Source organism: Diadema antillarum, unplaced genomic scaffold, assembly GCF_040938485.1.
Source record: "Diadema antillarum isolate AM-2024a unplaced genomic scaffold, OU_Dant_1.0 seq00001146_RagTag, whole genome shotgun sequence".
Classification (NCBI taxonomy): Eukaryota; Metazoa; Echinodermata; class Echinoidea; order Diadematoida; family Diadematidae; genus Diadema; species Diadema antillarum.
Window position 1 is genome coordinate 427,617 of NW_027271958.1, and position 26,737 is coordinate 454,353.

Consider the following 26,737-nt stretch of genomic DNA (forward strand, 5'->3'; position numbering starts at 1 on the left):
AAAAGAAGTTTGGCGGGATCACAGAATACTGACCTATATTTGGAAAGTAACTTTAATTCCCTGGAAGCCATTGAACAGTTGATGCAGACATTTGAAGAATATGAATCAGGTCTGATATGGGTCTCAATAAATCAAGACTGTCCTTCAAACATCTTTTACTTGAAATATCAATGTGAATGAAGAATCTCTATCATTCATGCTGTCCAGGGACCTTATATTTCACAAATTATTATAAGACGTATCATCATACATTGTTAGTTAATTCCAGCCTTGTTTAGCATGATAACTAAGTGCAATAAGCCAAATTCAGGGCTTAAAACCAGTACTTGTACACTCACAGTAATTGAACAAGAGGCAAACAGTAGGAGAAAAAGAAACAAGGAGAATTTATGTGATACCTTAACCTAGTATCACTTTCATTTCCCATGACCCCTTGTCTGTACCAAGACCCAAAGCAATCTAGTCAGTAAAATGTTGGTATCTTGCAGACATTCACCACTACATTCTAGGGAGGGGGTGCCTTCAGCACAGTGAAAAATATATCATGTAGATCAACAGAAAAATTTGAATTTGTCACAGTGACTATGCAACACATTTTGATTGTCAGATTAGTCATCCTCAGTCACTTCTTTATCTTTTGCAGCATAACATTTCATACGTCATGAAGGAAACATGACAAGATGGCACTGTTGGAATATCAAAGAACAAACAGAATGGTCATTAGCTGGGATGGGTGGGGGTGGGAGGAGAAATCTTAATAATTATTGGTAAAACAAAGTCCTAACATCAGAATTCACAATTAATTTAAAACGTTCTGGTGATTTTTAATCAATATGCTCAGCTAAGTTAATGGTGTGGGTTCCATGAGAGAGTGAGGAAGCAAAGAGAAATAGAAACCTTTCTGTGGGCAAAACGTGCTGCTGCCTAATGCCTTCCCATTGAGAAGACAAATAGTCATCTGAGATGGCTGTCTTCGCTATGGCATCCAGTGAGGCAACGATCTGGTTGTATGTCACGTTCAGCTGAGAACAGGATGAGGTAAATGCATATCATTTATGTCAAACCACTGACAATGATAAATGATAAGTTCAAACTGAAACAATAATTGTGCACACTGCCAAGGGTGAGGTGCCTAGTCAGCTTCTCCACAACATACATTGATTGCTGAAATATGATTTGTATTTGCCACAAAGTGACATTTCTATACTATACTGGAAGGACTTTCACTTTTCATTGGAGACATTCAAAAGTGATGTGTCAATAGGATAGAATTCCCTACATTACATAGTACATTCATGACATACATTGCAACCAAAACTACCAAACTATAATTTGACACTCTTTCAACTTTCACACATTGCTTGCAGGGGAATGAAACCCAAATATATAAATGTACATGGAGTAAATTCAGAAATAGTACAAGAACACATCAATGAAGTCTGAGGAAAATCGGACAGTGTGTTCAAAAGTTAAGTATTTGTACATTTTGGTACAGCCATTGCTGGATAAAAAGACTACAATGATTGGTGATGTCACACACGGACAACGATATAAAGATATTGTTTACAAAGAAATATCAACCCTTTTCGTTTTTCTAGTAAAATGAAAGAGCACTTCGCACATCTGTTTCATAAAGCAGGAGGAATGACATTACCCTCAAAATAGGTCAATTACAAATTGAAGGAATGAGTATGCTTCGTAAAATGTGAAATCTGTGGACTTTTCTGGATAGCAATAGCATAGATAACATTCCACATCTAGTTACTCCTACTGTATTGAGCAAACCACTCTTCAAACACATACACACACACACACACACACACACACACACACACACAAATGAGCCACATTGGACAGTGCCAACATATGGTTTGCAAAATGAGAAGCTGTTTGAGAAACCAACAGTTCTTATGAAAGGGGAAATCAGATATGGGATGCAAGGACCATAAAAGCAACGTTTTGCTACGACCATCCTCCTACTTGCAGGATTGATAGAAGTCTATTTTTAAAGACTGAAGCACTGCCTAACAACAGATAAGTCCAGTTTCTTTTTGTTTTGTTTTCTATTTGTTTACCATCGGTAGTTCCACATATTAAACTTTCAGACAAAAAGCCATCACCCCCATGGTTGCTTGCTTTACAAGTATTCCCTGCTTCTTTAGCAACCACGTAAAAACAAATCAATCCCATTCAAATCCATTCAAAAGAACTTACATTTGATGCTCTCTCCCTGCAGTAGGCAAGGAGTTGTTCAAATCTTTCCATCTTTGCCCGGACGGGGTCATTGCCCCTAGCAACCAAGCTCAGTGTGAAGAGGAATCTCTCAATGTTCTGAAGTTTTGTGTTTCCCTGGACAAAATCCACCTTCAAGAGCGAGCACTCACTGCGAAGCTTGAAGTAATCTGATCTCAGGACAACTCTGCAAACATTTATGCACAATAAAGAAGACATTCTCTTATCTTTATTATGTCTCATTGAAGATATCATGATTAACGTACAAGGTCCTTTTGTTTCTTTTTTAAGCAATCTCAAGAACACAAATCATTTTGTTACCTCATTTTCACAAGTTCCACCAAATCTTTTGCATTAAACATTAAGATATTCTTCATAAGAAATCTACAGTATACACTTAATTTCATCAGATATCTGACTAAACACATGCAAATGTTCCTAATGATTTAAGAAACCAAATACTACAATGTTACACACAGAGTGTAGATAGTTTCTACGGGCTATGATGTCAGAGTTTTATATGCTCTTCTTGGTAGTACATTGTAATCTTGACAACACAGAGTCAAACACTTTGTTCGTGCAAGACAAATCAAATTATAAAGTGAAGTTCTGAAGATACATCGCATCATAACACCAAAGCATAATCCTTAAGCAGGTTTAAAGTTAACCAAAATAAGAATTATGAGACTCTACAAGCAATGACACATGATTCCTTTGAAAGAATAACAAAACAACAAGATAATAACTGACTCTGGTATAAGCTCATGTTACTGTGGCAACATAATATCCATAGTTGATCTAGTAGGGAAATTATCTCTCATTGTATACTAACTGAATGTCACAATTATCTTCCAATAGTATTCTGGTCTCTAGATACAAATATCAAACACTGATGTGGAACATACGATAGGATGATATTAATACGGTTTATACACACACGCGGAGCATGCTCCAGATAGAGTGGTGATAGTGTGCATTATGCAAACTTTTTTTTCAAGGAGATTTGATGAAGATATTGAAAATGAACTAGAAATGTCGCTATGGCGACTGGTATGCCTCCGTCATAATGTAAAGTTCTCTGAATAGGTCTATAGCACAGTGTCTTGACAATGTGTGATGACAGTTTCAAATAACTGGCAAAATATTAAAAATGACAGGTTTGTCACAAATGCATTGAATGTTCACTTTCCTTGAACTAGGTTTATTTGCATGAATGGCTATACTGTCTAATAAGAGTGCAGGTATTTGGGGATTTGTACCCAACTTTTGACCCTTTCATAAGTTTAAAGAAGAAGTGAAATTTAGCACTTTCACTTGACCTTTGACCTTTTTGGTCTGTGACCTTTTGATAAGAAACTTCAAAGAGAATCTGTATTGGGTAATACATGCATACACTAAGTTTCATGAAAAAAATCCTGCAGGCATTGCATAGATAAGAGGGAAATAATGACAATTTGATGAGTTGACCTTGACCTTTGAACCCTGACCTTTGACCCATGACCCCTAAATTCCCTACATGCTCACTGTCAGTCAGTACATGCATATATACTAAGTTCCATGAAGATACCTTGAAATATTTGTGAGATATGGAGAAAAGAGTGAAATTTTAACATTTTCACTTGACCTTTGACCCTTGACCTTTGACCTCGTAACCCGAAACTCTCTCTGGGGAATCTTTATTTGGTAGTTCATGTATATACCAAGTTTCAAGAAAATACCTCCTGGATACCTCCAGGCATACTGCAGAGATATAGGGGAAATAGCGAAATTTTGAGCATTTGACCTTGACCTTTTGACCTTTGACCTTGAGCATGTGCACCCAAAAGTTGATTGGCACAACTTCGCCCACTCATACATATACATGCCAAGTTTCATTAGGATACCTCTAACGTTTTTTTAGATACGCTGTCCACAAAATTGATTACGGACGGACGGACGGACGGACGGAAGGACGGACGGAAGGACGGACGGAAGGACGGAAGGACGGAAGGACGGAAGGACGGAAGGACGGACGGACAACCCGAAAACATAATGCCTGCGGCAACACTTCGTGGCGGAGGCATAAAAATGAGTTTTTCTTTCATAATTTCTACAATGCAAGAAATTGTCATAAGCATGATATCTAGTAGGCATCTCGAGAGATAGGGGTACAGTGCATTCAAACTTACATCACAGCCTTGGCAGTCTTAGTGATGAGACTCTGTATCGTACAAAACATCACGACCATTGTCTGACAGTAACACATCACTGCAGCACAGCTCTGGATCGGGATGTCACATGATATCAGTCACATGACAGCAATCACATGACACCAGCAACAGAAGGGGATTGGCATGGTGCAGGGAGAGAATACAACAAAGAGAAGGTTTATTGAGTTCAAGTGATGGCAGAAAGATGCAGAAAATCTAGTGATTATCATAGTTGACATGTTAATCATTGACATGCTGTTTCACTTTCATACAGTAAGTTCAGATCAATGCTTGTTCAATGACAATCTTAACCACAACTATAGATACAGAAGCCAGATGACCAGCCTATAAAAATAATGATTTCTTTCGACAAAACCAGTTTAGTAAATGACTCATCCATGATACTCACATTTACATACACTGTAGCACAATTAAGCAGTGGACAAGTTATTCCCCCCCCCCCACCCCCGTGAAGCCCTACATCGATGTGACTAACGTAGACATGCAGTGCACAATAACATTTTAGTCATATGCTGATATATTTCTCACATATAGGGTGTTATGCTTACATTTCACTTAAAAAGAATATTATTTGGCTGTGATTTTATGGAGACTTGGCTGTGATTTTATGGAGACTTGGGCGTGAAGTTGAAAGCTACATAAAATCATATTTGTATGGGACGGATTTAATGACATTTTATAACTGCATAATCGTTTAATCCTTATCTGTACAATGGCTCTCATTTCACAGCGTCCAGGAGAGCTGCTGATAACAGAGGGGGTTTTACAGCCCCACACACCCTCTGTGACTACAATTTGGACAGAAAGGAATCCTATTCTGTCCTCCTCACAAACAACATGCTTGTTTTAGAAGGTTGTTTTGGGTTTTTTTTCCCAAATTCCATTCATATTTATGCGTAATGACTGAGTCATTACATAAGTTTTATGCGTAGCTTTTGGAGGATCAGATTATATCAGTCAATAATGTTTTCATCCTTCTGCTTGTTTGTTTGTTTGTTTTTTTTTTCAATACAATGATATATAATCCAAAATGATTTATTCATTATTTTTTCACATCTCAGAAAAGAACATTAATGAACACTGCTATAGGCCAGATAATTGCATATAAGCTAAACATTAATAGTCCTTGCTCTAGTTGCAAATTTTGGTATAATGTATAGCATTGCGATAGTGTATGTTATACTGTACGATATGTTTCAGTTTCAGTTCCAGTTTTGTGTAGTGTCTTTGTGTGTACTTGTAAAATATTTTATGCATATCTTTTGTAACATCCAGTGTACAAAGAATTTCCATTGCGGACAATGAAGTAAATCAATCATTACAAGTCTAGACTGTCCACTAGATTAAAAGATTCTAACAATCCATTCTCTAAACTGACTACTTATCCCCTGCAGCATTTGCTATTATACATACAGGATATGTACAGGATTCACACTGTCGAAGGCTTCCAGTAATACCTCCGTTCCACAGATACTTTCTTTTCATTGAACACTCGTCAGAAGCAACTCTTTTTGCTTCCAGTCACCCACCGAAGTGCATAGTATCGCAGTCTTATGAATACAACCTGTGTTGGTCGACTATCAGGTCATTGTCAGACAAGTCGAGCATGATCCGATGAGGCAAGATCGTCTGATTAAGGAACTAAGGTCAGAGCTTAGTTCGCCATCGGAAGCCATTTCCCATTGCAAGTCCAGTCAGTGTCGGATAAGTGTAGAGTGAGTCCGAGAGGTGTAGAGTCAATCAAATGTGTGCTAGACTCGTGTTGTGCAACTATTGGGCGTGTCTAGCTGATGTCTTATGACAGTCTGTTAAGTTTCCAACGATCAAACAGTCATCAAACAGATTAACTTGAGTCTTGGTTCTGGGGCTCATTGGGTATTGGTATCAGTGAACCTTGGTGCGAGTCTCCAGAGCTGGAGCATCAGATATCACTGGAACTCATCGGGATACCAATATTTTCGCATTTTGGGTATCAGATGAGCCTCCCATGGTCAGCGGAATGAGAAATTTATCCTGTGATACGAGATATTTACCTTAGCTAGTGGATAATCGTGTTGTAAGGAATAGTGAGTGGCTGTCTTCGGCAGGGTGGCTGTGGTTTGAAGAGAAAAAGAGAAAATTAATGAGTCACATTGACACCACAGTCCTTTCCAATATTTTTTTTCTTTTAAACAGCACTTGTATTTCGTGGATTCAGAATTGAGAGTTATTTCACCTGTTTAGAAGTGAAATTAAGTTCATTTGCCACAGGAATGACTAACAGAAGCATATCAGATTACATTACTAAATGAGAAGGCTAAAAGCTTTCAGCACGTCAAATTTGACAAGCAGCTGACAGCAAGAGATGCAGACAAACACTGCCAGGAGCGAGGTAGGAGCTAGTGGATTACATACGCATGTGGGGCGCCTTGATTCCAGGGAAGGCCTGTGCCCCTATCCTCAGGAGGATCATGGGATTGTCCGGGGTCGTCTCCGGGAGGTCCTCACACTTAAAGCACTTCCTGGGGTCAAAGACAGCCATCTCCCACAGAAGACTCTGTGTGTCCGGCTGAATACCAGTCAAATGTGCGACCTGCTGCTGGAAGTAAGCTGTGTCCTTGCTTGGCGACACATAAATCTTGTGCAGTTCGCAGGTGTGCGCTATGAAAACGTCAATTACTCGCATCTTCATGACCTTCTGGACTTCATCGAAGAAGCGTTCAAATGACCACATCTTGGACATGTCACATTCCATGGTGTTGGCCAGCAGAGTGGTGACTATGATACGCATCTGGGGGGAGAGATGACACTTTTTGGGCAGTTCTTCACTCCAGATGATGGGACCGTTTGGACTCTCCTGGATACCTGAAATCATCCCACTCTTCTTAGTGGTAGTGATCTTGTGCCTGCAACGAGAAAGTCAGAATTTTCATTTGACTGCTGTAAATCTCATCACATGAAATATTGCAAAGTATATCTACAGCATTATTGATGACATACACATTATTCAAGAAAACGTCAAGAACTTTTATGACTAACACAACTGTAGAATTAGATGAGCAGCAGTCATCTTGGTTGACCAGTCCAGGATTGTTTAAATACATCAAGGCTGCTGATGTCATCATTTACCTTCAGTCACACAGATATTGCAATTACTGGCAATTTATCTGTAGAGCCTGAATAATCACTGTTAACTGCAACACACTGAACATACGAGGGGAAATAAGAATTGAAGTTGTACCTGCATTTTCTAGCCTGTTAAACAAAGCGGGAATAATGCAACAACTTTTCATTCTTTAGTTATTGATATGAAACTTGAAATTGTCAAATAAGTTAAAAGCAATGAAACCAATTACCCAGTAAACAATCATTTGGAGGGTACAGCATACCATCTTTGAATTTGTTGATCATTGCACTAACAAATATCTTACCATCTACTGTATACACCATATATTCAGCGAGTCTAAATTTTCGCGAATCGGAACTTCCCAAAGATTCCATGAGTGGTTAAATTTGTGAACTTGGAGTCCTGTACTGAATGGAGAAATGTATACAAGTACGTCACATGAACAGTCATTATTTTTGTGTGTCTTTAATTTTGCACATAGCACCTGACTCACAAAATTCACGAAAATAAAAACCTCGCGAAATATTCGGCATATACAGTATTAAGTAACTACGGAATATATGCTGACATTTGAAGAATATGAAAGAGACACAATTATCCAGTGTGAGGGATAAGTTCTGGAGATACTAACATCACTTCCCGGTTGCTTCTTCCACCATAGGCTTTGAAGGGTAGAGAACCGCTGGCTGTGTGGTAGAAGGTCACTCCGAGTGACCACAGGTCAGTCTGGGCGGTAAATTGCATCTGGGTTTTCTTTCCAAGGACTGCACGCTCATACAAGTCAGGGTGCTGGTGAGGGTATATGGGAAGGAGGTTGAAGACAACTGAATGACAGCTATATCTCGTTACATTCATTCCATACTTCTTTCAGTATTGCTCATGAATTTCTAATTTCTGGGGGTTTTATTTGGTTTTACTTTTTTTCCTACCAAACTTCTAAAATCTCTGTCATAAACATGTCAAAAGATAAGCATTTACGACTTCTCTTTCCATAACAAAGTACATGGGATGAATGATATTAGTAATGTGACCAGGTTACACAGACACTTACATAAATTCAAGGTGAAAACTTTTAAACAGGTGAAAACTTTCAGAATGAAGATCACAGAAATATACAATGTAGGCTTACAGTTAAACAACAACACCAAAGAAACAGCAAAACATATGTTTTCATCTGGGAGGGGGGCTATGCTGAAAACTGAATTTTAATGAAATGGCCATTAATGGTAAATATTACGAAGTTTTATTTTCTGTTGGCCAATGTGATTTTGGCAGATCACAAAGACTTTGATTTTCGTGGGGGGGGGGGGGGTAACAAAGGAGGAAAAACTTTTCACACACTTTAATATACCAAGATAGAATTCTTTATCTCACATGTACCTAAATTCAGTACAAAGATTAACATGACAGTTAAAACATTGAACTGGTTTTCATGTAGTAAACTCAGAAAGTGGATTTTTTTTCCATGCTGAAAATTTTCTTGGGGCACATGAAAATGAAAGACAGATGTGATTTAGAATCATCTTCATCCCTCTTTGACTCTCAATACTGCAGCTTGCTAGGTGGATATCACACATAAAAATACTTGTATTGTATTCTAATCATATTAATACAACAAATCTTATTACAGTACACAGATCCTGTACATGATTCCATAATATATATCATATCATGTCAAAATCATACATCTGCATATGATGATGACTCTAATTAGCATTCAAATCTATGATTATTATTGTAATCGTTACTATGACACTACCATGGTACTATCCGCATTGCATAATAATCTGATCATCATCATATCCTTGCAATGCCTGGTACAATCAATATTTTCAGAATATTGCTGTTCTCATGTGATGTTGATAGTCGTGGCTTTTTTGAACTGGTATGCCCTTTTCAATGGGTACAAATCCCCGACTAAAGGTGACTTGCATCAGAACTTTGTATAGCAACTGATTGCACAGACATGTCGTCATGTGAGACGATGTGTTATCTTGCACAAGAAAGCTAAATTCCACACCACAACTTCTCTCCTTTCATGAAAGACAGGTCTAGAATTTTCCACACCATTTCACAACTCACAATTTGAAATATGTTGCAACATACCACATGGCATTTTAACAGCATATACTTGAAGTGTAGACAATATTTGAAATACTTGACCTTACGAACACACTTGCACTCCCTCTGATTTGGTTACTGAGAAATCAAGGCAACCATGTGATTTCAGGGTTCAAAGGTGTCGTGATTTGCTGTTCTTGTGTTTTTTCAGTATTTTCTATTTTTCCACTGACACCGATATCATGTCATTGATAAGGTTATTTGTAATGGTGTGAAAGAAAGTCATAACTTATTTCATGTTTAAAAATCAATATGACACTTTGCCTCTCAGCACATTCAAGAACATAATATTGCATCAAAAGAAAGTGGAGAAAGTATCAGAGTTGAGTCAGCTTGAAAACAGATAAAGAAGCATCAAATCAAATCTCAACTATTAAACCATATCAGAATTCTCCAGAAAGCAAAATAATGTTACCACAAAGATAAATGAATTCTATGGGGGCAATTGGTTGACAATACTTTTGAGACAACTATTAAAACCACTAGCCTAGTGTAACTGTGCCATGAACACAAACTGAAATGTACAGTTTATATGGTGGAGGTTGATTAACATCCACAACTTTTCAGAGCAGGATGAGGTTAGTAAACAAAGGATGTTGCGCAATCTTCATATCTTTCCCTGAGAGATGTAAAATGTATCAATGACAATGTTCACTACTTTTTTTAAAATTTCACCAGTGCTTTCACTGAATTTTTCATAACCTCATCTCATCTACAGAGAAATATAGCAAGCAACTGACATGGAATCAATACATAAATCATACATTTCTGATGACACACATACACCTGTTCTTCTGTACAAATACCATATGTGCCTGTCTCTTGAAAAAAAAAAGATAAATAAAAAGGTGCATTGTGCAATACCAATGTAATACAAACATACACGAGACTGCTGAATAATGGTTAATCACTCATCTCCCCTTGCATGCACTCTGTATAACCTTGCACCATTCATCCTGCATTGCACATCCAGTGTTGATAAATATATCCATGATACAATCTTGTTGCGAAAGATATATAAAGCTGGCAAGCTGAGGCCTATTGAGTCTGTGTCATGAGATACAGCTCTCTGCTTACAAAGGGAGACACTTAATCTTCTTGATAAGGTTGGATGAGATTGAAAAAAAAAAGTACCACTTAGGCAGGAACAAAAAAATAAATGACTAAATAAAGGTCTTTGATGTTGAAACAAAAGAGAATATTTGCCAGACAAATTTTCCATGTACACACAATCATCTGTACATGCTATCTTTGTATCCTGTGAGTTTCATACATTGTAGCGTCTGTACAATTTTGAACAATTCTCGGAGCACCTTCAATGCCCCCAAATGAGATTCTTTTTGCATGTTGACTGGGAACGGACAAGTTGGTAATCCACCTGTGTGAAAGCAGTCAGGCGATACATGTAACCCCTTTCCAAGGTCAACTACATGTGTCATAGAACAATCGAAATATCGATCTGGCACAAGGTATGATCTAGTAAGAGCAAGCACTGATGGGCTCACAAACTCTTTTGTTATACACAAAAGACGCACCTGAATGGGGTCAGCGAAATCAAATATCTACTGAGCTCCACTATGGTTGTTATGTACATCTTTAAACAAGTTTTACAGCAAAACAAGCGCACACTAGTACTTCACTGGAGATAAGGCAAATACTACTGTGATACACACAGTTTTCATGCAGGAAGAAAGCAGATATTGATAGAAAAACTATAATCTTTCCATTGAAGACATTTTTCTGGGCAACATAACATAAATTAATATGAATTCAGGCATTCCTGTCTACATTTTAGGAACCTGGTATACCAGGTTCCCAGATCGGTTGATGCTACGAGAACCCAGTATAGGGCAAGTCCAAGATAAGGTCCCCTCAGAAGGCAAAATTTCATCTTTGCTGAATATTGACATGTTTGGTATCATTTTGAAGCTTATGAGTTGAAGTTTTGATTTCCAGGGAGGAAAATATGATATTATGCAAATTTATGCAAATTTTGAGGGCTTCATTTGCATAAATGTGAAATACAGCGTTACGTATGGGACATTTATAAAAATTCATATTTATTCAAAGGAAAGCAAATTATATTTGATTAATATGTGGACATAAGAAGTTCATCAAATAGTTTAACTTGGGATGAAAATTTAGGGATTATGCAAATGATTATGCAAATTAGCTCGTGTCCTATCATGAGATGTCCCATACGTAACAAATTGAGGTCATTTTTTTAGGTTTTTTCTGAAATTTCTAAAGTTATTTGAATGCCCTTCTGGGAAGTTCTAATTTATTGTTTAAAGAAGTTAAATACCACAGAAAGAAAAAAAAATTGTAAAAGATGTATTTTTTATCAAGCAATTAAATAATGTTACGTATGGGAAAAATGTGTTACGTATGGGACATCCTCATACATATTGCATGTGAATGCATGTAGCTAGCTGGGAAGGTCTCTCAGTACACAAATCGTCAATCATCCTGCAGAAAGCATCCCAACTTTGCAGCTACTTTTGAATTGAATCAATACTAGTACTTGACTAAACAATTTTCAGAAAGGGGGAGGGGGAGATGCCAAAATACACAATGAAGATCAGCATTAAAGGGATAGTACAGTTTTTGTAGAAAAAGAGATTCAGTTTCAATGTTTTACAAGATGATTGGGAGCCCCTTATATGAATTATCAAAGAGCATACAATTCTAAGACTAGAGAAATTCAAAGTTTATTTGATGAAGATCCAATTTGCAATGGATGAGATATCAAAAAAACAAACAAATACAAAGTAAAATGAAGTGGTCCTCATGAAAAATTATTTTATTAGGACACCATTTTTCTGGATATCTCAGTTATTCAGTTTTTAGTAGTAGCCACGACAAAAATCATGGGTATACATAATGAGGAGGGACTCATATAAACAACCTAATTGCTAGACAGACATCATATTGTTTATCTACTCCATCACTAGGGTTCCACGCAGCAGGTATTGCATTTATCAAAATTAATATTTCTTGTTTTTTATTGAAACTGAATGGCAAACTGCCCTTCATCAATGGAAGTAAACACTTAACTATTCAATTTTTACTAGTAACTATCCTGATAAAAAATACAGGGCATGCATACTCAGGTTGGTCATAGAAATATAGAATATGGTTAAATATGATTATGATGGTAAATATTTGGATAATATTGATTCCCTTGACAATCTGGATCATTATTTGAGTAATTTCAACAAATTCTACTTCAAAAATTATGCGAAATACCCATAAATATGGTTCTCCACACACTAAACGAATGGGGGACAAAGGGCATGCATACTCAGGTTGGTCATAAAAATTATAAAATATGATTAAATATGATTATGGTGGTAAATATCTGGGGAATATTGTTCCCTTGACAATCTGGATCAGTATTGAGTAGTTTCAACTGATTTTACTTCAATAATTATGCAAAATACCAATTAACATGGTTCTCCACACACTAAACAAATGGGGGACAAAGTGTCCCATACGTAACTGTCCCATACGTAACACGTCATGTCCGTCTTTAATTAGAACCTGTAATTAGAACTTTTTGCCTCATGACTTGAAACTTACCTCTGATAATCTTGAGTGTTGTGACTTTCATCACAGTGAGTTACAAGTTGTAGAATGAAATACTTTCAGAGAGTTTTGAGGTTAAAAAAAGTGTTAAAAAAAACAAAATTTTTCTGGTCCCATACGTAACGGCACATATTTTCTCTTCTAGAATATAATTGTCAAGGTCATTTTTCTCCATTTTTTACATGATTATACTTCTCCTAGATATCAATCACCATGATAAAGTTCAATATGATCAAAGGCCATTAACACTATTTTTCAGGTCATAAAAGTCTCTGAATGTCCCATACGTAACGCGCGCATTATCTTGGACTTGCCCTATACTAGGTTCCCATAACAGGAAGGTGGAAAGATCCCTTTCCACCTCCCTGCCCATACTGAACGGATGCACTTCCAATGCAACAGGCAAGATAAATCTGCCACAGGTACTCTTAAAGGTCATTCAAACATGATACAGAGGTCGTCTTTTATTCCACTAGAATGTTTGCTAATTGGTGCAAAAGGTTCACTTCTGAGGCATTGTTAAGTCACTCACATACATACAGACAAACACACACACACACACACACACACACACACACACACACACACAAATACAAATAAAACTTGTGGAAGGCATTATATACAGTAGATGCATTGACTCCCATTCCAATAAGGATAAAAGACCATGCACGTAAGGCTCTTACTTGCTCATTCGACAACTCTAGCAATTCATAGAATTTTCATTTACTTCACAGTGAAACCTCTTGTAGACTAAAAATAAAGACTGTGAAGCCATAAGTATCACTTATACACAGGGTGACAGTGGTCATGACAACCTCTTTGAATACTATTAGTATATATCATGTGACTTTTCCCTCCCTAATGATTGCAACACGGAGTAACAATACCCTTCATTGTTCAGGAGGTCACCTCTTGAACAATGGACAGATAAACTGGAACAAGACCAGCTACCTTGTCAAACAGAAAAAACCCTCACACAACCACTTAAAATTCTATTGTATTCAGAGCATGTGACAGTCTCCCTGAAGGTCAATGTACACTGATATACATGTATTATGCATGTCAATACTTGCATGACCCAGCATCATAAGCACTTAAAAGTTGCATGGCTGAGTTTTCCAGTATTCCTGAATGCATTTTATAGGACAAATCCACCTTCATATACATGTGGGTTGAGTGAATGCAGCAATATTAGTAGAACACATGAATGAAAGTTTGGGGAAAATCCAACAATCCGTTAGAAAGCTATGAATTTTTAAAGTATCCATGCAATCACTGCTGGATGCGAAGACTACTACACTGTATGATGTCACATGCGTACTATATAGGGAAAATAAAAAGAGAATTTCACAAAACCTTTACTTTTTGAATAAAGTGCACATTTCTTCGCCTTGTTACTGACATATGTTAAGGGTAATATTATTCCCCTGCCTTCTGAAAAAGAGAAGTAGAGTGTTCTCTTGTTATGCCAAAAAGTGAAAATATGTTGAATTTTATTTATACTTTCTTTATATCGTTGTACACATGTGAAATCACAAGCTATAATAGTCTTCTCATCCAGCCGTGACTGAGCAGACACTTCAAAAAAATCATAACATTTGAACGGATTGTCTGATTTTCCTCAAACTCTCACTGATGTGTTCTACTAATATTGCTGCATTCACTCAACCCACATGTCTGTGAAGGTAAACTTGTCCTTTAAGCCCGCTGCACAATATACCACACACATTTATACAACTGACAAGACTTTGGATCTGAAATGAATCATAATATCCTCAGAATAAACATGTGTGTTTATTTCAGACCCAAAGTCTGTCAGTCGTATAGTCATGAGTATTAGTTTAGTGTGCGGCGGGTTTAAGATCAACTTTGCTGATTTTGGGTCGATGATGTTTTAATTCTGGCAGAATTACCCCTTTTCTACCTGTACATTAAAATTGACAATTCACAGTTAGTTTTTGTCATCTCCTCTAATACTTTGTCTAACATTGGTTTTCTCTCTTGTGCATCCATGAAGTGTGTCAAAGTGAATGTGTGAAAACTAGATGGTACCTTTACATGCAAACCACAAGAGCTTTGATTGTTTGGATTTAATCTGCAAATAATCCATTCCCTTTGGTAACTGAGAAGTTTTGTATTTAACAACCTGATCTCCAGATAGGAGCCTGTCTGGAAATCAGGAGGTCGTAGGTTTGAATCCTGCTCAAGTACGCCCATGATTTCTTTTATGGCTACTACTATGACATAAGAGCAGTTTGGAATAGTAATGGATGTCTGGTAAAGCTAGTACAAATTGCCAATCATCTTCTCTAGGTGTGAGTTTGATTTGTGGAAAAAAAACACGGACTTGCATACCAGAGTAACAAACCTGATGACATGTTGATCTATAATCACACTCTTTTTTTGTCTGAGCTTGCATAGCAGTCAAAATTTGGTGCCTCAGTATAAACTGAAGGTCACCAATGGATTGAAACTCTGGCCTGGAGTCACGAAGACTGGACAGATCAAACTTAGCGCTACATAAACAGCATTCATTAGCTCCTACACTTTTAATAAGTTTTTGATTTTGAAGAGAATTTTTTTTTACCCTCCGCCAAGGTAGGAGATTAGGTTTTCATTGGTGTCGGTTTGCCTGTCTATTTTCAAAATAACCCAAAAAGTTGTGAATGCATTTGAATTAAACTTGCTGGAAAAGTTGATAATGACACACAGAACAAATGATTAACTTTTGGTGGTGACCCAGGAACTTTTATGGATTTTTGAAGGATTTTTTATCTTTCTGCAGACAGGGTTAGTGAACTTAGGAGTTCAAGCTGAGCAAACATGCTATAAACGTGTGCTCTGCTCAGGAAAGGCGCCACATAGCTGGAAACTGATAACATAAACAAAAGGATTCTATATCGGGAAATAAGGCAATTTTCAGCATTATATGTGACCCGCTACAACAAAATGGTCCTAAAGTCGCGCACGGTCGAAGCCGTGAAAATCGAGTTTGAAGTTAGAGCATCAAAATTGGTCAAAACTTACGGTTTTCTGAATTTGACAAATTATTAGAGTCTGACATGTTTTCTATCATCTGTCGAAAATTTGAAGCAAAATGATGAAAGGAAAGACCAAAAAATAGCGTTTTTCTGGGCCATGTTTTTTGGCGTTTCAACGAAGCAGAAACTAGTTCGAACATTTGGATTGAGCGCCACACATAGGCTCCACCCCTAACAACGACCAGAGTGATCTCATTGGTCAGTTTGCTGCTTGCCGCTAACCGAAGCGTGAAGCTCGCACACTGCCCAGTCGACTGGTACGTGCGGGCGGGTTGCGCTATGCCTAGCCGCTTCTCCTGACATCCTGGTCATTGATTGGTCGGTGAGGAGACCACCGACGCTGTGTTTGAATGAGCATTTCGGGGGTTGCTGGGGCTTAACTTCTATTGTCCGGAGGTGAATACTGACTTGCGTGTCTCTTGATTGTGATTGCGTCGCAAGGAGAACTTTTAGGGCGCTTTTCTCGAAACAGTGATTCCCAGATGTCTTGACATGCTCTCTTTTAAACATCGATATCTCCGCAGCCGATTATTTTTATAAGACGTGTTATATATCAATTTAAAGCAGAAAGATTAGGGAATTGTGTCATGCAACTTTCAAATAATCGACCTCGCCCGACTTTAGGATCATTTTGTTGTAGCGGGTCACATATGTGTATGGGTGGAAATGAGCTGCTTGGTGGAGGACTGTGCTCTCCCAGTGCTTTTCTAATTCTTATTGTATCTACACAAAAATGACACAATATTCATACATAAAGGCTTTTGTCATCATCATATAAAAGAAAGTGATAAGCTTACCAAATATTCTTCGGTGCCATAGAGCGACATGAAAGCCTCGCCATCATCCAGTTCACGGGCCGCTCCAAAATCAGCCAGCTTGAAAGTTGTGACTCCATCGTCTCCTCGAACCATCATAATATTCCCAGGCTTGATGTCGCGATGTATGATTCCCTTATCTCTTAGATGTTTCATTCCAGCCGCTACATTATAATCACAAATACAAAAATAGACGGAAATGATGGTTAGTGACTTTGAAAACTTTTTCATATTAAAGTAGATAGATATACAGCTGTGCATTCACTATCATTCACAGCATTAAAAATGGAAGTGAAGTCAAACAGTGAAATCTATTGTGAATGTTACCATCAGCCACAAAACCGTTACAAGTCATATGCACAGATCCTAAAATGAAGAACCAAAGTATGGAATATAAGTTGTGAAAGTGAAGAACGAATGACAGCTCTATAAATACAAGGGGGAAAAAAAAGAACAAAAAAACTTCCACACATGAGAGTACAGAATGACTTTACTTGCCAGATAGAGCCGAATGAACATAATATTTTTCCACACCACGATAACTGATGTATGAAATGTCAAAAAGATGAGAAGCAAATCAACCAAAAATGGTATTAGTGTTGATTGATACACTTACATTGAGAAAGAAACTACAAAGCATCACTTGAATTTTGTTAGGATTGTTTTAGTCATTAGGTGTCTACATTTGTTCTTATTTCCACTGTGATTTCAGATTCCCATTCTCCATCCAAACCTCAACATTTTGAGTTGCTACATATTTTAGTCCAATGCTGTATTTGATCCCATCAAATTCCCTTACTCAAATGACTGATCATGTAAAGGTATTTGAAGCTCTTGGTCACATATTGAAAGTGGTGTTATTTTTATAAATAGTGCAAGTGCAATTGTTGGGAGGAAATTTGATAGAAAGTCTAAAACTCTGACAAAACATGAAATAGATTTTCACAGCATAATCCAGCAATATACATGTACTTTCTACAAGCCCTTAAAGTCCTTACCATGACCTTTTGGCATACTCACTTGACCTCACGGGGCAAGGCAAGGTTTAAAGCAGAACAGCGCTTTCAAGCATATCTATGAGTTTGATAGTTCATTGTCTGATGCAGTGTCTCCAGTCAATTTTGGCTGAATCAAGAACAGTCACAATTTCACAATGAAATCCTCGTTCAACTGTCAACACTCCTTCAAGAAAATGGCAAGAGTTTCCAGTCTCTTTCTGTGAGATATGATGATACCTTTCACAGTTCTTGCTTCACACGTATCCAATGTCCTACTGTAGCCAGTTTTATTTTTTCTATGCCGGATCCAATCGACCATCAACACAAAGGATGAAGACGAACTTGGCCGAATTCATCCTCCCACTGATGCTGTCACTCCTGCTGAAGTAACACTTCCGATACAGCCTCCTCCACAAGATGCGGTTGCCATGGACACCGGGCCGTTCCCTGGCAGTTTAAAGCCCTAGGGACCAAGATGGGCTCGCCAGTACATAACTCACAGGCCCTCTGATGTCTCCAATAATGCTTCAGAAACATGCTTGCATTGTGCCCACCAAGCTAACATGGTATACCAATATCAGCTATTATTCCTGCAGTAAAAGCTGATCTTTTTGGGGGAAATCAGCTACTTTCCTTTTGGCACTGGCAAGTCGCACATACCAACAAAGTCACTGCACAAAACCGAGTGGCAACATGTCATTGAAATGTTATGCTCATTTGACTAATGAAATTTTGAAGTGTTTTTTATTTTCCAAATTTCTTCCAAAAAAAAAAAGTCTATATAGAGTGTCATATTGTACAAACGTGTCAGCAATCTATGTGTATTTACTGATTTGATGTTTCCCCGTCTCTTTGTGTACACTAACAAGTGCAAGTACTTGTCAATTTTAGACTTAGGGTTGGGTGAATGGTAGAGATTATACTCTTCAATATGTAATCAGGCTTTATGAGGAATATAAGCCATGGTGAGACTTCAGGGTTTATTTGAAAGGTTAAAGAATGCAAAAACAGCATAACAAATGCAAACATGAATACAGAAAGGAAAGCAGAGCATGAAAATTGTATATCATCAAAAAACATTAGGTAATTATTCATAATCACAATTCTAGTAGCAATCTCATAATAGCATATTGCATGTTACTTCTGTTAGGAGTTGATGATGCACACACACACACCACACAAGCACAGAACACCTTTTATATGCACAAGTGAATAAAAATTGCGATGTTGTGTTTCTATCCTGGGTGGTTTGCAATATCAATCAATCAAAGAGTTGCCAATGACAAAAACAGGGGGAGGGGAGTATTTTTGCTCGAGATACAAAAACTGTGATTACACTGTATTTAAATTAAGTAAAGTGCATTTCTTTTTTTTTTTTTGGAGGGGGGGGGGGTGAGTTGCCATCAAAGCTGAGACTGAACTTGAAGTATCTTTTCTATATGAGGCAATGGTTATTTCAGTGTGATAGGGAGCAAGAGCTTTCGTTGTTAAAAATGACTTTGCTTGGAAAACTATTACAAAGGTCGACCTTATAGTCATGATATTCCAAAACTGATTTATTTCAAGCACACATATGTGGCAGTGGCAGGATACATGGTATGAAAATTCATACACATTTTAATAGTGAAATGCTTTCAAGCAGCCTTTTCTTTAATCTAAAAGGACTACATGGGTATTAACTCTTTCACAATGAGTGCATGAATGGATGTTTCAAGAGTGAAAAATTACGGCCCTTTTGTGCATTAAGAAGAGTGTGAAAACAAGTTTATGTGTGCATGCATGTGTGTGTGTGTGGTGTGTGTGTGTGTGTGTGTGTGTAAGCTTCATATCAATTACAATCTAACTTGAGTGAACAAACTCATTATGAACATCAAAAATATCAATGTGATGATGTCAATATCAAAGTTAGGTCACAAACAAAGAAGTAGAACAAAACTGCAGCAACAACCTGAACAAATGAAATTTTCTGAAATCCTGCATAACCTTTTTCCCCATAAATAATGTTAAAAAATAATAACTTTGATGGGTGCTGGTAAGTCATTCTTATTTACAGAAAATGCAGCTAGTACTTCATTTCAACAGTATTAGTCTTAAAAATAAAACAAACCAAACTTTCAATTAAGCTCAATTATACTAATGCATATAACATGATAGTTTGTATGTTTTTTTGGAAAGGGCAGTATTATTTCATGGTTTTTGTTTCCAAAACTTTAAAAGACCTGTATGACACCCTACAAATACTGTATACAACAAATATTTCGCAAGGTTTTTATTTTCGCAAAATTCGCGAGTCAGGTGTTATTTGCAAAATCAAAGACACACAAAAATATTAACTCTGATCCCAATGTGAATGTGACTTACATATACACGTGTACTCTTCTCCGTTCAACACAGGACTTAATTAACGATCGCGAATTTAAACGCTCATGAAATTGTAGAGAATTCCCGTTTTGCGAAAATTTAGACTCGCGAAATATATGGCGTATACAGTATATCATAATTGAGTTTGTTTAGATTTCCCTGTGGAGAAGGAAGTCTGATATTGTACTTACACACATCTTGCAGGACATCAAGAAAGTCTTTTTCTTTGAGGCCAAATTGATTTTCTGGGAGCTCCAAGTGAGAGTAAAGACTACCTCCTGTGCATAGCTCCATAATGATAACAGGCTGCTTTGAGATTTGCTGCAGAGATAAGAAGGATTATTGGTATATTAACATTTGAGGAGGTGCACAGATAACAAATTCAAACATAAATGACAAATCATAACACTCCCATTATTACTGAATATTATCACTTAATGTAGAATTTACTGTCCTTTTACTATTTACTGTTTCTTCCTCCACATTATACTGTGTATATGAAAAATTCTGCATATATATGCCACATATTAGCAAGTCTAATTTTTCATGCATTAGGAATTCCCGACAATTTCGCGAGTGGTTAAACTCATGATCATGGAGTTCAGTATCATAACACATCCTGTTCAACAAGTACACATGCACATCGCATTTATGGAAGAATCAGAGTTATCATTTTCACAGATTTCTTGACTATACAAATACCACCTGCTTCACTACATCTGTGAAAATGAAAACCTTGTGAAATATATGGCACATACAGTGTAGTATACATAAACATCCCTCAGCTCCTCTATTTGGTTGAGAAAGAGAGAGAAAGAGACAGAGTGTAGTGACTTTAATGGGGTTAATATTCACTAGCTTTCTATCGTCAGCAAAACTAGTATTCACAGCACTTTAACTCACTGAGGACGAGTCCCGAGAATACTCTGGAAGGTGTCTAGGAGAAATGCGTATTACAACAAAATCAGTCCATCCTCAACAGGTTAAAATAAGTTCCCCATATTATTGAAATTTTATTTTAAAAAATCAAATTTATTCATACCATCCTATACTTCTCATCAAGTTTGCTACTTATGTTTCTGCCGCACTGTGTCCACAGTATTACTAGATAATTTTGTTTTTTTTTTTCCTTTGCAGTACACAATGCTCTGCATAGCAGATGCTTTCTAATCTCTGCTACTTGCAGTCTAAATACATGAGTACCAGTACACACACACAAAAGAAAAAAATGAAGCACTTCAATTACAGCACAGAGATGACCAGGATGCTTTCAAATTCTCATGCAATCACTATATTCCACACAAGTATTGCCTTAATTTGCATACAGATAAAGTTCAATGATCTTAACTACTGACCTCATGGATTAACCTTTAATTCCCTTTACTTAACACTAATCATTGCATCACTGTATTTCCAATCTTATTTCTATCTACCATATAGTGATATATATATATATATATATATATATATATATATAGATATAGATATAGATATATATATATCGTCGGGTGCCCGTGCATTGGCCGCTAACGCAATACAATTTGTATTGCGTTAGCGGCCAATGCACGGGCACCCGACGATATATATATATATATATAGATATATATAATATATATATATATAATATTGTATATAGGCATACCTGTGTTTTGGTGCCTTGTCTGCTACCGGCAAGGCACCAAAACACAGGTACGCCTAATATGCTCTGCTTTAGTAACAGCATTGAGCACTTTTCGATCCTCAACAAACCATATATTCCCGACGGATACATGTATATACCCAACGGATATACCATAGCACTGTAGCTGAAGTTATGGCTGGAAAATGACTCTCTAGCCATAGATTAATGACCTTAAATTTTTGACTGTGATAAATATTGCGCAGTACACCTCATCTGCCATGCTTTAACCCGTTGAGAATGGACTGATTTTGCTACAATCACGCATTTCCCATGGACACATGCCCGAGTGTACTAAGGACTCGTCCTCAACGGGTTAATAGACAGACTACCAAGACAATTCATAAAATGGTTATTGTTGAATGGTATTGATGGATCTGTGGCATACAGGCAGACATACATGGGAAAATCAGTCATGCATAGGTCAGTAGTACAAAGTTCTACCCAAATCATTTGTCCATATCATAACAAGATTAAGAAAGAAAATAAACAACAACAAAAGCACTGAAAGATTCAAATATCCAAAAGTAAATACCACTGAAACTGTTCTTGTAATAATCATTTATCTACAGATAAAATGGGATTGAAGGGGGGGGGGGGGAAGAGTCACAAAATACAAATTGCAATGTGTCTCTTTAAAAAAAAAAAAAAAAAAAAAAAAAAAAAAACAGACAGTAAAACCTGTAAATACACGTATAAGGATTCTCCAAATGTGAAGCTGGCTTTAAAATGGAGGGGAATTCCCTTTTCAATAGAAAAAAACAAATTTATACAAGAGTACTTCCTCCTTGCCTTAAATAACTTGTACATGTATACAATGTACAAACATTCATTGTATCAACAATAATTTAAAGCTTGCTTTCATTCTATTTTTAACTTGGAAGTTCAAGCATACAAACAATAATAAACCAGTTTTGAAGGCATATCATTCATGCAACTTGTAACTAACTTAAATGCCTCAGTGCACTGTATTGAGTCAATAACAAAAGGTAACATGCAGTTGGGTGGAATTCGAATGTGATATCTCCAACATTCTGTTACAAGTCAAATCATTCTACATACACTAGTACCTCCTTGATACAACACTGCACAAGGTTTATGTTAGTACACATGTACACTCAAAGGAACCACTGGCCAACAAAAACACATTTAACAGGATGGGTAGATGTCAGTGATATGTGGCAAATAGGTTCCTTTATTATTGATCACTTTCCTGTTTAGTGACTGCTTCCCATTATGCATATTTTCTAACCTTAAGCTTTTACCCATTTTGGCTTAGTAATTTGTAAAGCAATTTTTAGCAATTTTACTATTATGGAGTTGCATGTCATTTTGTTGAAAATATATGTCCACTGCCTAACATAGCTTTCCAGTTTCAAAAAAAAAAGAGGAAATTATTCCCTGCGCTAGCATGAAATGCTATATTTCCTACACTGCCACATTACATACAGATTTATGCCAGCTTTAAAGTCACATTGTCATTTCCATACAAAGGTCAAGTAGCTGCTAAAGGATTAAAGGGATGGCTTGTAACTGATCAGTGGGAATCAGTAGAAATGTTGGGGGATGATTATTCTGGGACAATCCTTGTGGGATTCATTTAAGAGTACATTTATATATATTGTTGTGTGAAAATTATTTGCTTCAGAATGGTCTCATATTCAAGTAATGTGCAGTTCAATGTTACCAGATTAGCACGATTGTTAACGATCGCCCCAACACTGTGCAGGCATGCTAACCTGGAAACATTGAACTGCACACTACTTGAATATGAGACCATTCTAAAGCAAATAATTTTCACACAACAATAGATATTGTATATAATGTACTCTAAAATGAATCCCACAAGGATTGGAACAATCATCATCCAGCATTCCCACTGATTCTCAATGATCAGTTACTAGCCATCCCCTTTAAAGGCATTTTATTACAAACTCTACCCAAAACCACGTAGTATGCCACATCCTGGATCCTATTAGGATAGTAAATAACATCATGCATTGAATTTCCTCATTATAAGCAGCCAGAGTCCCCTCATCACAAATAACATGGTGAATCACACATTAGGCGTTTCACATCAGCCCAATAAAAATCCAAGCTTGAGATATTTTTCGCGATAGCGAATTAGCACGCTATTTCATTTCTAATTCACATCAGCCCGAAGAGAATTAGCCCGATTTTTTTTTTTTGAGCTAATTCGACAGCTGAGTATGTGAAAACAACATCAGTAATGTGTGTGCCCTCTCAAAAATTCCTCATGATTTGTGTGCAGTTTGCCTCGATCGATCGGGTCACACACGCTAGGCATGATGGGATGCATCGCGCTAATTTCTCGAGTCGTTTTCACATTATCAAATAGCGCGCTACTATCCCGCTATTTCAGAAATTTTCTCGATCAGAGCGATACAATTAGCGCGCTAATTTGCGTTCACATTATCAAATAGCGTGCTATTAGTCCAGGCTAGAAGGCACCCAACCTTGTTTTTTGATATATACAATGTTTTTTGATGGTTTCTTGTCAATTCGAGGGTGCTGATTCCAAATCCGATTGATGCCACTCGCGTAACCTTGAGCATTTTCGGCAAAATGCAAAAATCCAAAATGGCCGCCAGATATGCTAATTCGGCCGTGATAAACACAATAATGTGCATTATATGACCAATTATTCCACCAAACTTCGTACATTATTGTTCCTAGAGTTACTCCATCTGCATTTGCAAGCGAATTTTCATTTCATATAGGTTCATTTAGCATTTAAAGCTCATTTTTGTATTCAAAATGGCCGCCATTCCTATGCTTATGTACTATATGAATGGCAAAACATATGCATGGAAATATAGAACAAATTTACTGTATTTCCAGTCCCTTACCTACGCTATCATAAAGTTTTGTATGTGCAATATGTTGGGTGTCACTTACAATATATAGGGGGGCTACATTATGAGCATTTAATATTCATAAGCCTTACGATGTTGAACACAATTTCTTATATATTTCATTTTGTCTCAACAAAAGTCTCAACAATATATATTCACTAACGTCTCGCAAAGAATGAATATACCATCATAGTCTACATGCCGGTTGAATATAAACATGTAATACTAACACAATATATCAAGGAGCCTATCACATGGTATTTATCAAATAATGTTGAAAATGGAGGGGAAGCTAGAAAGCAAAGCTTGTAATATACATTCCCCTAAAACCATATTAACAAAGTACAGAAAAATCCTATACAGTAAGTGCAGAGATACATGGTTGCAGACAAAAACACATCGGACATTAATGGCACAACTAAAAACCCTTTACATTGTAGATTTTTTTTTCCAGCAAGGAGTTGGGGGGGGGGGGGGGGGGGGAGGGAGCAGTCCTGAGGCGAGTTCGAAATGGATCATAATCTCCATCACTTTGATATGATTTAATTTAGAAGTGCCGCCTTGATATTATCGAGCAAACCTGATTTTCTTCTTGAATTAAAACAACAACAAAAACTGTTGAAGGCATAAACGAAACTGTCCTAATGCAATACCGTACAAACTGTTCATTAAACATCAACCAAGGAGCAATGTGAGATACCTCTTTCAGTTCTCTCACAGTTCTCAGGTGTTGATAATACATGTATACACTTTGACATCATGATCTCATTCAGTGTTGTCTTAAAACTAAAACTGTCATTTTTATTGTCTTTAAAGAACCCTTAATTTAATTGTATGTTTAGCAGCAGGCGACATCAGCCCCAAGTTTGCAGAATTCTCAGGCTAAAGATGCATATTAGTCCTGCAATTGTTTTAATTGCAACCACATCTGGTGATGTTCAGCACTTCCTCAGGGGTCAGAAGGCGATTATTTGCCATAGAAACAGGATGAAGACATGAAGACTTGCTTGATCACCACCCGTTGAAGCCCTGTGGCTTTTGTTGCCAGGCCAGAGATAGTGTTGTCGGTAACTTGGGTAGTATCAGAGATGACATCAGACCAGCATCTGCACCAACCTGTTTTGGGGTCAAAGCTTTCAAGTTACAGTAGGGAAATCTATAGGCTTGTGGGATTTCAGGCGCATTGATGGCAGGTTGTTCAAGGGGGCATTTCATGAAGTGTTTTGTCAGATCTTTTCTTTTTTACAAACTGTTATAAGCTATTAAATCCTTGCATCTGATTGGCTGAGAGCAAATTTGTCAGACAAATTTGTCCGACAAAATGCTTCATGAAATGCCCCCCCCCCCCCCCCCCATGCTATCGTGTTTGGAAGGTCAAGGTATGCGTTGACGGCACTGGTGACACTTGCCATCCTTTCCTTCCAGTGTGAGGGAGAGTGATTGAGTGCCAGTGAAGGAGGGTGGACTTCCTTAGCCTATGCTTGGAAGGCTTGCCACAGAGGGCTGTCTTGAACATGGCGTTGGCAAGATGGTTACTAAGATGGAAGGCATGGATCTGATGATAATCTAATAAAGGTTGGGGCAAAGTCTCCAGAAGATGAAGTACTCCACTATTGTCTTGAGATGGGTCAGTATTCGGCTCATGTCATCCAAGGACTTTAACCCTGAGACGTAAAGGCAAGATCATCTGCAAACTTCCTACGTGAAGTGA

The 26,737-nt window shown here is 37.3% G+C and overlaps 1 protein-coding gene across 2 annotated transcripts in view; it reads right to left on the reverse strand.

Annotated features, from left to right (window-relative positions):
• The window catches only part of LOC139744207 (serine/threonine-protein kinase TBK1-like), a 50,336-nt gene that overhangs the window by 17,852 nt on the left and 5,747 nt on the right, over nucleotides 1–26,737 (reverse strand). The window contains exons 4-11 of one of the 2 annotated variants that reach the window (XM_071654657.1): nucleotides 20,664–20,793; nucleotides 17,096–17,277; nucleotides 8,180–8,337; nucleotides 6,837–7,327; nucleotides 6,476–6,534; nucleotides 4,401–4,492; nucleotides 2,215–2,419; nucleotides 898–1,022 (exon numbers count right to left, since the gene is read on the reverse strand). In XM_071654657.1, coding sequence (XP_071510758.1) covers nucleotides 898–1,022; nucleotides 2,215–2,419; nucleotides 4,401–4,492; nucleotides 6,476–6,534; nucleotides 6,837–7,327; nucleotides 8,180–8,337; nucleotides 17,096–17,277; nucleotides 20,664–20,793 — 1,442 coding nt within the window. Of the gene's footprint in view, nucleotides 1–897; nucleotides 1,023–2,214; nucleotides 2,420–4,400; nucleotides 4,493–6,475; nucleotides 6,535–6,836; nucleotides 7,328–8,179; nucleotides 8,338–17,095; nucleotides 17,278–18,133; nucleotides 18,842–20,663; nucleotides 20,794–26,737 lie in introns of those variants that run through there. The other variant, XM_071654658.1, reaches the window with a different exon arrangement.